The sequence below is a fragment of the Apis laboriosa genome, unplaced genomic scaffold (genome assembly GCF_014066325.1).
Source record: "Apis laboriosa isolate Shangri-la unplaced genomic scaffold, ASM1406632v1 scaffold167_cov148, whole genome shotgun sequence".
NCBI lineage: Eukaryota > Metazoa > Arthropoda > Insecta > Hymenoptera > Apidae > Apis > Apis laboriosa.
This window is the reverse complement of record NW_025222122.1, coordinates 699,534-716,165: the sequence shown is the minus strand read 5'-3', so window position 1 is coordinate 716,165 and position 16,632 is coordinate 699,534. Positions and strand designations below refer to the sequence as shown.

The following is a 16,632-nucleotide window of genomic DNA, read 5'->3' as shown; positions in this document are numbered from 1 at the left end:
TATTTCAAAAATATAAATTCTTCAATATTTATAACATTTATTATATATTATTACATTAATAAATATTTAATTACAATAATATTTTATTTATTGTCACTTGAATTTATGAAATCATTGTATAATTCTATAAAAGGATGTTTACGTTGATCCTTTTCTGGTCTTAATTTCTGTACCATATTCCAACCAACATGAATAGCAATAATACCAGTAAGACATATTAATATATGAATACTATCATTCATTTTTGTAGTAATTTTATATAAAATTTTACGTACTTTATTTTCGTAAAAAATGAAAATGTCTATTCCTTTGTGATCCGATAAACGTGATTTTTCTTAAAAAAAGTTATAAAGAAGTTAAATAAATTATATGTTTTATATTTTAGGTATATTTCATTATCACTTACAAAATTTAATATCAATATATAATTGATTACAAATATATATCACACTAATTATTACAGATTACGATACAATCTATTACTTGGTTATGTTGTTTATATAGTATTTAATTTTGAATGAATAAATGTACTTTAAATTGATTGGTTAATCATATTTTATATGATATATCTAAATTTTCTATAAATTTAACTTATTATTATATAATATTCTATTGCATATTAACTCTATATCACTCTATAATTAAATATTTATATTTATAATATAATTAAAATAAAAAAATTAATTTTCACGAATAGAATTTTTGGATGATTTTAAGAAAACATAAATTAGCTATATATAAGTAAGCTATAAGTAATAAGAAGGCGGGAAATTTTTATGATAATGTTCTTTAACAGTAAATATTAATATTAAGAAATGCAATTATATAATTATTTTATATTTTTATTTTTATAATATTATTGTATATTTTTATACATTATAACATCTTATTATCTGAAGCCAAAAAAATTTATTTCTGTCTAGAATATATAATACGTATATATAAATATCTTTATAATTATGTCTGATGAAAAATTAATAAAAACAATACAAAGTACCTTCTCATTATATGGACTTGTACTTTCAAGGTATATTAAATGTTTATATATTAGACTTATAATATTATATAAATATATAACATTTTATCATTTAATTTTGTAAAAAAAATTTATTATATAGAAAACTTAGTGTTGCACTTGCTAAAGAACTTTTAAGTATAGAAGAAAATGAACAGGAAAATTGGCTTACACAAATAATAGAACATGTTTTGACTCAAAATTTAACTGATCCAAATGTAACTATTGAAACTCTAAAGCTAGCAATACAAGAATATATAAGACCAAATACATTAAAGGATACAGAAACAGTTTTAAATGTTATAGATATATTTGATGTACCTAAAATCAAATATGATTTATCTAAAAAAAAATTTATTTTGGAAAATATTTCACCAGATTTATATGCTGAAGCACAATATAAATCTATAATTTTTAAAGACAGATTTGAATTACTTTGGTATAGAACTTTAAGACATGAATTATTTATACCACCAAAACTTGGTGAAAAAAAAGAAAATTGGATTGAATTAACATCAATTGAATATCTATTGAGTGAAAGCAAAAAAGGAAATGTTTATGTCATGGGTCTTTTAACTGAATTAACAGAGGGACAATATTATTTGGAAGATACAGGAGGTTTTATAAAACTTGATCTAAAAAGAGCAATATCCTTTTAAAACTTATAAAATAATAATCATAAATATAATTTTTAATATATCATATATATTTATCATTAATATATCATATATTATTATCATGTGAGCATAATAAATATTAATCCTTAATACTTTTACACAATTTTCAAGATGGTTTAATTATGGAGGCTTCTATTGTAATAGTTAATGGAAATTTTCAAGAAGGTATTTTACATGTAGAAAATATAGGTTTGCCACCAGCAGAATCATCTAACAATGCACGTGTAGATTTTGGTAATACTAATACATTTGGTGGTTCTCACAATTTATCTTTGAAGTTTTCAGAAAAATTAAAAATTTTTGAAGAAAGTAATAAAGATGGAATGATTGTTTTTGTATCTGAAATATGGTTAGATGATGTAACTGTTTTACGCAAATTTAAAACTATGATAGAAGGATATTCTGAATGTCCTCCTATAGCTTTTGTATTATGTGGACATTTTTTAAGTTTTTCTACTAATATATCAAGCAAACATGCATTGAAAAAAGGACTTAAAAATCTTGCTGATATAATAATACAATATCCAGATATAAAACAAACTTCCAAATTTATTTTTGTACCTGCATCAGATGATATTGGATCACCAAAAATTTTACCAAGATCACCACTTCCAAGACATCTTACAGAAGATTTTAGAAAAAATATACCTGGTGCAATCTTTACTACTAATCCATGTAGAATTCAGTATTGCACAAAAGAAATTGTAGTGTTAAGAGAAGATATATTAACAAAAATGTGTAGAAATGCACTCCATTTTCCAAGTCAAGGCAATATCTATGATCATGTAAAGTTTATTATATTATTAATTGTTTATGTATGTTATTTATAAATTATATAATTTTATTTTTTATAAATGTTTCAGTATGCTAAATCAATCATCTGTCAATCTCATTTGTCTCCTTTAAGTTTGTCAGTAATACCAATATATTGGAAATACAATCATTCTTTACAAATATATCCTACTCCAGATCTTATTGTGGCTGCAGATAGATTTGCAGAATATGAAACTAATTATTCTAATTGTCATGTAATTAATCCTGGATTGTTTCCAAAAAATGATTATTCGTTTAAAGTATATGTTCCAGCATTAAATTTAATTGAGCATTGTGCTATTCCCAAAGATAAGGATGATGTCTAATCATAAATTGTTTTTAATCTTTGAAAATAAATAAAATAAAACATTATTCAAAAATATTTTACAATGTAAATATTTACAAATTCCATCCCTTTATGAATATTTGTTTATTTTATTTATAATATTTATTTATTTATAAATATTATTAATATAATATTTATTTTCACATTTTAATTCTCATCAATTTTATATAATAATTTTTTATAGTATTTCAAAATATACATTTTTAGTTCATAATTTAATCCATAAAAATGTTTATTATTAAAATAAAAGCATGTTAAGTTTGATTATTAAAAAATAATTTAATAACTCATAATACTAGGTAAATACTAGGTAATTTCTTGATTTTTTATATTCAATATAACAAAAGAGAATTGAAAAATAATTTAATAACAACATCCTTATGAATATGTTTAATATTATCAACATAATATACCTCAGAGAAATTTAACATTTTTTTTTTTTACTTTTTTCTCAGATTAACTAACAAAGTTGATCAGATTTTCTATGTAGGACATAGGAAATACATGTTTATTTCATTTTTTTCATGTTTTTTTTTTTTCTTATCGATTTATATAAATAGATACATACAATATTAAACACATGTGTTTCTACCTCTTCGCAATGTACATAACAATATTACAGGTACAGACTGGGCCCCGGCATATCTCAATTCACTGCGCTGGAAGCATAAGTCAATTACTGGCCGTTTAATCAAACATCAATATAAGGATTATAACTTTATAGAACAACGCGTAATATATGAGATGCAATAATAAAACGTAATAGTACGATTCACAAATATTACAATTTCATATTAATAACAAGCTGAATTGTTATTAACAATATCAGCTATACAGAAGTTAAAGGGAACATATGTAATTAATAATAAGACAGAATTTTTGTTTAGAAAATTTTAAGATAGAAACATTAATTTCATTATTTAAATCAATCTCTTTCTTTAGCATACAAACTTTCACTCTCATCCTACACATACATTTTATGCTCTTTCGTCCTTTCTGTACACTATATAACTTTAGCAGTCGTATACGAATTACGAATGCTGCAAAAAATTTTAATGCTTCAAATATTGAAGCTAAGTATCGTATTGATATAACGAACAAACTTACAATCATGGCAAGCGAATGCTAAACTTTTACAAACGTTCGATTACAGTGTGAGCATTAGAGTGTTAGAAAAAACAGAGATTAATGATTAATATGTATAATAATGAACTTTAAAGGCTACGCGCATTTACTCATCGAAATATATTACAATGCCATCATATAAAAAAAGAACGCGCTTATATATTTATTGCACATCCTTAAATTTTTATATACTCCGATGTCCGTACCTCCTACAATCTCAACTATATCATAATACAGAATAATACATAATAGTTTATACCAGTGCTTTCTTCGTATAACTATGTACAAGTGTATAACTTTAACTAATAGAGTTACAATTTCAGTCGACGGACGGTGTAATGGTCCTTCAGACTCCATGTCTCACGAACTTTCATTCTTCACATGTAATTCTTCTGAAAAATAAATGATTAAATCAACTATTGTTCAAAATTATTAAAGTTATTTCTCCAATATTTTAAATTTCATCATATTTAATCATTTTTATTATTTGAAATATTGAATAGCTAACAATATATAAGAAATATAATTTAATAATATTTTTAAATTTTACATGCATATAAGATTGTAAATTGAAAAAATTCAAAATCATAATATCAATATCTTTTACTTTGTATATTATTTAATTTAATAATTTTTTATTCAAAGTTTCTTTGTTTTTTGAGTAAATATATTCTGCATTTTTTAATAATAATATTAAAAAATGTTTTAACAAATGTTTAACATTTAAACAATTTGCTATTAACTACTGTTTGCTAAAACATAAATTTTTTTTTAATATTATTTACTTTCTTTTTGATATCTTCGACAAGCTTGATTTCTTTCTTCTGCATCAAAATACCATAGAGTGATTGCATATCTTGTTTTATATGCTGGCTGAACCTCATGCGGATTTCTCCTGTCTGACCAGAAGAACAATATTCTGTCAAAAAGAGGTTCAATATCTGCTACTTGATCACGCCAGCCTTCTGGAAATATCCTCAAGAGACCACCGTTTTTCTAAAAATATAAAAATTAAATATAAATTATTATTAGAAATAAAAACTCATAATTTAAAATAGCATTAAATTATTTTCTTAATTAAATATAATAGTGAAAAATAATGGATAGAAATTTTATTATAAAAAACTTTATTTAAATAATATAAATATTGAATATACAAATTTTTGATCTTTTAAGTCCTTAAGATTTTTAAGCTTGTCTTTTGTCTCCATTGATTTTCTTAGTAAAAAATTTTCCAACTTCAAAAAAAATATGTAAGAATTAACATATATAACTTTTTAATTTTCAATTATAATTTTAAGATATTCTTTTTTTAAGATATTAAAAACTTTATTTAAATTGTTTATTGAAACAATGATGAGGTTTAAAACAATAATTGAAAGAATCGTCAGTAGCAATATTAAATCTTCGATGATATTCGAATATATTTAAAGATAAAACAGTTCCAATTTAAAACTTGTTCAAAAAGAGGCCAATGGACGTAAAAGTTATACAAGTTCTCTCATCAAATCTCTTTCTCTCTCTCTCATCAAGTCAAGAATGTATTAATGCATGATTAAAAATAATATACATAATGTATTTTATATTTTAGTGCTTTTATATTATAAATATAAGACAACACAAGCCTATTTTTATGTAAATTAATATAAATATTACTTAACAAGTTTTTCAAACATATACGAGATAAAAGCATCGTTGGGACATGGGACAATTCACGTAGACTCTGAATGCCCTTTATGATACAATATCTTTATTTTTAAAATTCAAACATTTATGGTCGCATGTGCAGGATGAATGAGAGATAACAAGATAACTATGAGAAAAATTTACGATGAACATAGTTAATGTAGAAATTGAGTATTTTTATTAGTTATAATTTTTATTTCTTTATGTTGAGACTTAAAATATTTTTTTTTGTATATTTTAATTGATAAGTGTAATAATATACATCTAAAATTTAAATATATTAGAATAAAAAATCACATATCAATAATAATTTAATAATAAATTACAATGAAAAATTTATTTTTAAATGAATTTATCAATAGATAAACGAGATTTTGCTAATAATTATATTTTAATGTCAAATAATCACTTCCTCAGTAATCATTAATACTTATTTAGCAAATAAATATAATATGTATAGCAAATATAATTTAATATATCATTAGAGTAATCAGAGCAGAATGACTGTAATGCGATTATGTCAGGAAACCAAGTTTCAAAGTATTACACGTGTAATATGTATATGCGTACTGAAACTATTAATAACTATCATGAATTTAAAATAAATATTCAGGTTCAAAAATTTTCATATATTAAAATTATACTAAAATTTTTTAATAAAAGAATTTAATAATTAAATAAAATTTTAATATTAAAATTAAAAATCATTCTCAAATTAATTCTCAATTTAGATTCTCAATTTAGAAAAAAATAGAATAAAAATTTAATGAAAAAAAATTGGAATGGAATATCGAAATGGAATGATTAAATTAATCTTTACCTTGATATCCCAATTTTGATTAAGATAATATATAGCTGTGATGCATCGTCCATCTCGATTAGGATTATCCACGTGTTTCACGTAATGTGAACCGTGACCAGGATAACAAGCCACCATCGCCTGAAAAATAAATCATCATCAGCATCGTACTTTTAATCAAGGAAACTAAATGTCCTTGCAAACTGGTTTATTATGAATTTGTGATCTTTAAACAATCATCGAGAATATTGACTTCATCGTTTCAGGGAATTTTTAATATAATTCATTCATTTTTTCTTTTTTCTTCTTTTTTTCAAATAATATAATATGATTGCCAATATAATATATGTATGATAAGCATTTTAAATATATTTCTATTCTTAAATATAAATTAATTTTTATAACTACTTATCAACAATGGACACTTCTTTTTCTTAAATTAATAATGAAAATGAGAAAGATAAATGGTCTTGGAGACGCAATAAAACAAATATATGACACTGTAGGTAATAATCTTGTATTATCGCAAGTTAAATAAGTTGGTACCGTATTTATAAATGTTCAATATGTACAAAATATTTGTTTCCGGTGTGTTATAAACGGATATGACTACAATATGGTCAAATACCTTAGAATAATATATTTTCTCCATGATCTTATATTGATTAAAAAATCAACTATTAAATATTTAGTTAATCAAGTTTTTCAAGTTTTCAAATTAATGAATTAATAATCGATTAATTTGAAAATTCTACAATTTTGTTTATATTTTTATGTTGTATAATAAGATATATAGAATAAATCCTACAATGTATTTTTCCAATGATAAGATTATCATACTAAGGATATCATAATCAAAATATAATGATACTTTAAGAATTTTAATCAGAATTGATTAACTAGATATAGATAATAATAATCTAAAAATATCACAATCGAAGTCACATTATAATATCTACTATAATTCTAATCAGCTTTTACAATCATGCAGGTTTACAAAAATGCAGCTGAATTCATTTATTAATGGAAAATTTAGAGTTAATTTTTATAATAATCGATTACATATATTGATCAATAATCCAATTGTCTTATTGAAATTTAATAATTTTTTAAAGAAATATTTTCAAAACTTAAAATTTTTTATTTTCAATAATATATTTAAAATTTACATTTCAGGATTTTAAATTATTACATATTTATACATATTTCTCAATATTAATTTTTTTTATTATTATTAAAATTGATCATATAATTATTTTTCATATTTAATTTTAAAACATATAGAACAATTAATCAATGCATAATATTTTTAAAAATTAATATAAAAAGATTATTAACTTTATGATGACTTAGAATTGTCTAAATGTTAATTGCATTTACTTCTTGTCTCTTAGAATACAATGTTAAAGATAACGTAAAATTTATGGCATATATACACTTCAATGAAACGTACTTTGAGTACTATATGTATTAAATCATATTGAATGAAACTAAAAAATGATTTCATGAGATACATTACGTAACGAAAGATAATAAAGGTAGTAAAAGTAGGATTTATTATATTAATTCCTTTGTTTTCAATAGTAAATATAAATTTATGACATGTTATTTTCGAAAAAAATTTATCATTTAATCAATTTTCCACTAAAATATTGTTAAATATAAATATCTTATATATTTCATCTTTCTATAATATCATTATATTTATATCATTTTGCTATTTGTTTTTTTTTTAGTATAAGTATTTTTTTTAGTAATGTATATGAAAAAACGAGTAATTTATTTTTTAATATAAAAAAATTATAAATTATAAAATATTTTGCTTAAATTATTTTTTAATTTGTTTTTTAAATAAACTGCATATTTTTATTTTAATAGTTTAAAGTTTTCTTAATTAACAATTTAAAGAATTTTATATCATTTTATATTATATTATAAAAATAAATTAATTAAAATTATATGATGCAATTTATCATAATACTTATAATCTTTTTTATTTCCAATTATTAAACGTACCATGAAGTCGTTGGTCTGAATAGTTACTCAGAGTAATAACTTAAGACAATAATCAATGTGACATTAAATCAAAACGAAATGTTCACTCGTTTTTACACATAAAATGTATGATTCATAAGTTGTATGCGATATTATCTATTCTTTCTGCATAGATTCATATTTATCAATTAAAAATTTTATATTTTCAATATAAAATTCCGTATGCGGAGTTTTAATTATTATAATAAAAATTAGAAATAATTTAAAATATGTTTTATTTATTGATAATAATTGTCAATGAGAATAAAAAAGAATAAATACATAAAATTATATATAAAATTTTATCAATTTTATATTTATATAAATTTTAAAGTTTGATGTATAATTTTGTGCAAAAGAAAATATACATTATCTACAAAATATACATTATCAATTTATGAAAGCCAATATATTATATCATTAAAGATATTAACTCAAGATTTTTCTTTGCAAAATTTTATTTTCAGTTTCTAAGAAGAAATTGGAAATGCTTTCTTGTATGAATTTTTACAGACATATATCAAATCTCAAGAAGGTGAACAAGATTAAAACCAAAAGAATTCTAAGAATTCTATTACTCAATATTTTGTTTTATTGTGTGTTATCATATAAAAATTATTTCAACAAGAGTTTTAGAAAATTATTATGAGACATACTCTGACTTTTTGCTTGAATTTTATTGAATGATTCTATATTATTTCTATATCACTTCTATTTCTATTAAAATATTGTTAAATATAAATATCTTATATATTTCATCTTTCTATATATATATATATATAATGATAAAAGTAATATAATATGAAACATTTACTTGAAATTTATTGATAAATAATAAAATTTATTCATAAATCATTTTCAATCACTCATTTCAGCAAAAAACAAACTCGATAAAAAAATTAAAAAATTGAAACTTGTAATTATAGATTCAAACTTTTATCATGTTTATTATAAATCTATTATACAAAATGAAATTTATTTTTATGATTATTAAAAAAAAAGTTTTTCTTAACATTTAATCAAACAAATATCATTTTTATCAAAATATTATAAGTATAACTAAACAGTAATGAAGTCAAAGATTTTCGACTATACGCACATGCACAAGAAAGGTTCAGATAAACGCAAAGGTTCCAGCAGTAGGTACATGAATAGGGATCACATTTTAGCCTTGACCCAATAGATCTCTAACCTTGGTACTACATTCGACAGCGTGTATATTATCACGTAATCCACGAAATATATGCTGAATGATTTCTTTTTCTTTTTTTATTTTGTAAATATCGATATAGAAAGATGATTTATGATTTAAGAAATTCACGAAATATATAAATGAAAACTGAAAAAATATATTTTCATTTGTTCATATCTCTGAAATGTATCGGCATATTCATACATTTTTTGAATTTATAGCTTTTTTATATAAATATAAATATAAAAAAGCTATAATAATATAATTTAAAAAAAATATGAAATTTTTATTAAGAACTTATTAAATTATTAAATTCTTATTAAAAGTATTGAGTCTAATAAATGAATTGATAATAATTATTTGAATTACTTAATTGAAATTAAGTAAATTATATTTTTAAGAATTGGAAAGCATACTGTTAAAATTTTAACTATAATTTTCAGTTTGTCAAACAAGCATAACCATGAAATCGTTAATACATTTTATAACAATCAAAATTTCTTATTTTTTTCATTTGTAAAATTGCCAATGAATAGAAATACAATTAACAATTAACAAACGATAAAAATCATTTGATAATTAATGAAAAATAATAAATTACAAAATAAAACTTTTTACAAGCTACACTTTTACACACTACATTGAGAGATCTGTCTCAAATTATACAAAAATATGCGTTCTAATTCAAGTAAGTAAGACACTCGTGTTACAAGTTCTCTAACAACGATCCAGAATGGCAAATGCCTTTCACTGTGCCAGCTAAAAAGTAAATGATATCAATAAAAAACTATCTAATAAGGAGGAACAAGTTCCTACTATGTACATAATATGGTCCGAATAGAAATATTTTTTTTTTTTCCTCAAAGCATATCGTACGATTTTACCACGTTCAATATTGATATCGATAATATTCAATAACTATTGTGCACTATCGAATCAGCTTGAGAGACGGACAATTGATACTGAGCTCGACACCGAGCACGTCGTTTTGTTTTAACGCTAGACCAGCGAAGAAACATTCTGTATAATCAGTTAACTATTATCTTTCTCGATTTCCGTCGCGCCATACGACGACAGAAATTGTTCGAGCAAATTAAACGCGAAACATACTATTCTTTTCATTAAATCAATCACAACCGCATTATTCATTGCTTACAATTGTCCGATCTCCCGGACGTGTAAATCTTTAAAGGTATTTCTTATCTTCTTTAAATCTGCTTTTCTTTTTATTCTTTTCTTATGTCCTCGTTTATCTTTAAAGATAATTGAATTTATTATAACTGGCATCTACTGATACGATATAGATAGAGTGCAACATCGAGACAAAACGTTCGATATCATACACATTACGTGCAGCTCGTCACGTTGCTAAGATAACAGATACGACTTGCCAAAAGTACATTATTACAATAATAACTGTAAGAATCATTACCACTGATTGACGAACAAATAAAAAAAAATTACTTTTTTCGACGCGGAAAAGGATAAAATTGTTTGATATGAATGTGAAATTCATATATGAATATTATCGTATCTATTAAGCCGGAAGTCGAGTGGCTATACGCAATTGATGTTCTTTTATTTAATATAAGATTAAAGGGAGAGAAAATAATATTTTTTAATTCTAAGAAGATAAACTTTGTGTGATTGGTTAACAAATTTTGGTTGATTTAAAGAGATCGATTTTTTTCTTAAGCTTTAAAATATTTTTTTTTCATTTTTTGTTGATGAATTATTATTTATCCTATGAGATAAAATAAATATTTTGCTGAAATTTTTTATATCTTTTGAATAATGATTAACATATTTCATTTCAGTTTATTCATATTTTTTTGTTTGTTCTTTCATGTCTGTTTTTTAATAAATTAATTTTGCTTTTTGTCCAACTACCAACTAACAACTATTAATATTCAATATACAATAATTATTAATTATATTCAAATATTTTTGATCATTTTCGTAATATTTATAAGTGAATACAAAACAACCAAAACATCAAGAATAGAGAAATATATTTTTAAATATTTTTTTTTTTAATTATCAAATTATCTTGTTTTTAATTTGAGTTAGTAGTAATATAATAATAATATAGTGGTGATAAATAAATTAATTAAGAAATCTTATATACATATAATTTATATAATTTATATAATTTAATAAAAATACTGGAAATATATATATGTATTTTTATTTAATTTTTAAACATGAATTGTATGTAAACGCGAATGAAAAAAATTATAGAATTGAATTATAAAGAATGGATTATCGATCGCTGCCAAATACATAAATCTGCCAAAGCCATATTATGAATGACGTAGCTCATATTTCTTGTAGATTAGTCATTGGAAGAATCTTCCTCAGACTCAATCAGTTTGTAATATAATATTTTTATACTTCTAAAAATATTGTATTGTATCTTTCATTATCATTTGATTATAAAATTAAGAAATATTATATAAAATTAATAGAAATCAACTAAATCAAAATTGAAAAATAAAATTACTTTTTAAAATTACAAATATCAACTGTTAATATTTCAAATACTAATAACTATTTATTTAAAATAATTATTGAAAATAATCAAAGTTATATTATTTCTAAATCGTGCATTGATATATTATTACAAGTACAAATTCGAACCACGTAAAAACTACATACAAACGAAATGTGCATATATAAATACGATAGTTGAACAGTTTGTATAACTGTTTTACGTAGATATTTCACACTTTTTTACATTACTCACTGTAATATTTATAGCTGATTTCGAATCTTTAATTATCCACTATCTATATGCAAATTTCAATCTACGAATTGTTATGTACATAAAATCTACAAAATATTATAATTTATAAAAAATAATTTTTAAATATTTTAAATTAATTTCACAACCATTTACATATGTTATGAGCATTGAGCAACTCTTTACAGTATAAATGACGATTCAGTGAAAGAAGCATAGTAACATCCAATCCTCTTCTGAATTCGCATTACTCACAATATACAGAGACTGCGTCACAATCGGATTTTTAGCATTTGAACAACGTCCAAGAATTATTTCAAAATCGTATTTTATCAACGACTTTTATGCGTAATTCAATTAATTAACGACAAACGATGCAATGATAGAGAGAATGAGAAAACATCAGTACATTGATTACCTAAATGCAATAAGCAAGAATTACGCGATATTTCCGGGGGAAAACCGTTCTGTTAATGTTATTGCACGTGTTTCATAGAACGGAAAGCAAAACATACGCGTTTGTTACAATTGTTCGAATCTGAAAAATATTTCTGCAATATGAGTCATTGATTGGAACTATACAGTTGTATATTAGATATTGGTTTGTTTTATAAATAAGTTATTGCATTTAATATAAATATTGGAAAAAAAGTTCTTTAACAATTCTCGAAAAAAATGTAAAATTTATTCGGATTTTTCGTGGAAACTATTTAGTTTGAAAGATATATCGCATATTAAACGAGGAAAATTATTCTTATCTATGAATTTATTTCATTTTCTTTCTTCTTTCTGTATTATAACATTTTTACATATGTCAATGTATAAATTTTTTTAATTTTTCTAATAATTTTATGTATTTTTGTAATTATTGTAATTTTATGTATTAAATTTTCTTATTATAATGCTATTATAAACATAATAATCTTTTATACTATGATCAATGATCATTTGTTTCAAAAGTGGCAATAAAATGTTCACTAATTCTATTGTTTGAAAGCAATAAATCGTGTAGTAAGGAAGCGATACTTTACTACATCATTTTGCATCAAGATAAGTATATTTATCAGAAAATTTTCTCATTTTTTTTACATTAAAATTTATATAAAAATGTATAAATTCGCTTTTTTGAATTTATATCTATATATATAATTCCTTTAAAATAAACATTTTTAATTAACGTAACAATCAAATTTTGAAATATAAAAGAAAATATCATAAAACATTATATGATTAATTAAAAATCGCACAAAAGATGTATCGAACCGATCAGAAAGTCAACAAGTCCTGGTAAATACCCTCATGGAAACATCACTATAAAATCGTCCCCAGACACGATTGGCACGCTCTCAGCCATTTAACTATACACATAAATGCATATGTATATGAATATATCGTACCTCGTCGATTCTTTCACCTTCACGAAGGTTAAAGAGCGAGATGCAGTTAGCCGTATGTAAGGATTTAATCGAAAGTGAACGGTCTGACACGAACACATAGACCACAATTATCAAAACATTTACTATACAAATGCATACTTTATCTTAAAAAAAAAAAGAGATAGTTTGTTATATTTCTTCATACATATTCCTATAATATTTAATATTATTCCTCAATTGAGAAATTTTTCAATTTTATAAAAAATTATTGTATAATTTATGGATATTTTACATATCTTTAAATATAGAATACTTTACATATCTTTAAATATAGAATATAATAGAATAATCATTATCATTGAATAAAAATGTGTGATTAAATCTCAGTTAGTTTTCATTAAATTTTAGTTAGATCATCTTTTTATATCAATAACTTAAAAACATAAAATTTAATTTCTATTAAATATTCTATTTATATTTTGCACAAGAAAAATAATAATGACTATGTTTAACTTGCATATATCGTATTTCTCTTATATTTCATAAAATATTATATTCTATTAAGTAATAATAATTTTAATTAAATTAAAATATTCTTAAAATATTAACTGAAATATATATTATTTCTGAATTTAAGCAAAAGACAAAATTTTTTATAAATATAAAGATATATTATCACATGATATTCATATAATATTTTTTATAAAATTTAAAAACTTCCTTTTCTAAGAACTTTTATTCTTTGTATTAAGAATAAAAATGAGAGAATAAAAAATCATATTATATATAAATATTTTCAATAATATAATATTCCAAATAATAAATAAACAAATTTGGTAATATTATTTAGTAAAACAAAATATTGTAAAATGTACTATTTTAAAAGTTTTGATTTAAAATTTATACAGTCTAAAAGAAACTATTTCTATATATTTAATTTTAATTTAAGTTAATTTAGTTCAAACAAAATCAACGTTTAAGGCAAATCGATTTTAAATTTTGTTATATAACATCACATAATTTTAACCACACATAATTATCTAACGAAATTTCTCTTAACATGTCAAATTTTCTCATTTTGCAGATAAAATATTAATAATAATCTTCTACGATATGTTCAAAAAAATGTTATTTTATCATGAACCAACATATAATATTGTACATTTATTATCAATGAGTCAGAATTCACCACAAATGAATGTGTTAAGAACATATTTGACTATTATCGTAGTTTTCCTCTTTGTAGTTTATTTAGAAAAATGTTGGAATATAACATTGAAATAATGTAAAAATATAATTTAAGAAATTAAATTTTTTATTATCAAATATCTTTTTCCTTTTCTTCATTTTATTTTATTAATATAATTTCAGGTAATTTCAATTTTGCTAAAGAGATACAATAATAAACAACAATATATATTTTTTAGAATATTATATATTAGAAGAAAGATGAAAAAGAAATTTTAAACAGAACAGGTATTGCGTGAATAGTGTTAATTGAGCGTTCTAATTAGATAGTGAATGTTGGTACGGGATAATAAAAGAATTCGAAGCGTACTGAATGTCTTTTCGCGAACTATAAATGGCAGCAGTGACAGAACTGTGTGGTTTGGTTCAAAAATATATTACAATTCGGTTGTTCTATTATTTATCGAAGAAATCAAAATGTTGTTTAATCTAGCAGAGGAATTAATTGAGATCAAACTATGATAAGATCAAACTTTTTCTCATAAATCTTATATAAGTTGTAATAATTTCAAAATCACATTCTTCACTTTTTTTTTTAATTCTTTTAATATATATGTAAATTTCTACTACATTTCAATCTAAAAAGTAATTCACTAGTATGCACTTCAAATGATATTTTATGAAATATTACAATATATATAATAATAATAAATTAATTTAAATAAATAATACTTAGAATATTCAATATATATTCAATATATATTCAATATATATTCAATATATATTATATTCAATATTATATTCAATATATTGTATATTAAAAAAGATCAATGAAAAAAATGAAAACCACTGTCATATTTTGAAAAAACAATATGTATGTATATACGTATATATATATATTCAATATTTGTAATATTTTTAAAGATTTATTCAAGAGTGTATTTAAATTAAAATAATTTATTTTAAAAATATCTTTAAGAGTTATTTTTTAAGATTAATTCACTAAGTTGCATAATTTTATTAGAATAAAAAACAGGTTAAGATAACCTTAAAATCTTTATAACTAATAATCGTAAAAAAAAAAACTAATTTTATCGTTTTGTTTCTTTTGTAAGATTAAGTTTACAAATAACTCGTTTGTATCCTTTATTTAGCAAATTATCAAATATTTGAATTAAATACAATACAACATGAATAAAATTTTTTCAATAGTTACACTTTTCAATTGCAACTGACCATTGATACTAAATAAATAGTTTTCCTAACACATCGCTCTGTTTCACTCATCCGTGGTATATACGAATTTGTTTACGAGAGATAGGATACGTAATCGAGAAGAATACTTACATGCTGCCTACTTTCTGGTATAAGAGACGAAAGGGAGAGTCAGTGAAAGACAAGGAAAAAAAGATAACTAACAGTGCGCCAGCTATACGGCGTACGTGACCGACTGCACTTCGTGGGTTACCACTCTCGTTTTGGTTCTTAGTTTGGCGCCTGAGCCGAAAGATCGTTGCAATTTCGGGATCCTGACCTTCTCTGCCTACCATCACTTCTCTCTCTCTTTTGACCGCCTACGAGATTAAACACCGATGCTTGGAGAGATACGAGAAATCTTTTTTTCACAACGCATATCAT

At 22.3% G+C, this 16,632-nt stretch overlaps 2 protein-coding genes and 1 long non-coding RNA gene across 3 annotated transcripts; 1 reads left to right on the top strand and 2 right to left on the bottom strand.

Moving 5' to 3' along the window:
* Positions 1–20: 20 nt before the first annotated feature.
* LOC122710951 lies at positions 21–514 on the bottom strand. The gene is made up of 2 exons (XR_006346028.1): positions 407–514; positions 21–334 (listed from the first exon to the last, which is right to left on the bottom strand). It is a non-coding gene; the product is annotated as an uncharacterized LOC122710951 (long non-coding RNA).
* A 378-nt stretch (positions 515–892) lies between these two features.
* On the top strand, positions 893–2,887 carry LOC122710934 (DNA polymerase epsilon subunit 2). Its single transcript, XM_043929198.1, has 4 exons — positions 893–1,027; positions 1,119–1,662; positions 1,794–2,477; positions 2,556–2,887. Exons 1-4 carry the CDS (start codon positions 960–962, stop codon positions 2,829–2,831), a joined length of 1,572 nt encoding a protein of 523 aa, XP_043785133.1. The 5' UTR covers positions 893–959; the 3' UTR covers positions 2,832–2,887.
* Positions 2,888–3,362: 475 nt separating this feature from the next.
* On the bottom strand, positions 3,363–16,295 carry LOC122710927 (prolyl hydroxylase EGLN3-like). The gene is made up of 4 exons (XM_043929183.1): positions 16,231–16,295; positions 6,483–6,602; positions 4,762–4,972; positions 3,363–4,368 (listed from the first exon to the last, which is right to left on the bottom strand). The coding sequence occupies exons 1-4, from the start codon at positions 16,279–16,281 to the stop codon at positions 4,337–4,339; spliced, it is 414 nt and encodes a 137-aa protein (XP_043785118.1). The 5' UTR covers positions 16,282–16,295; the 3' UTR covers positions 3,363–4,336.
* Between the last annotated feature and the right edge of the window lie 337 nt (positions 16,296–16,632).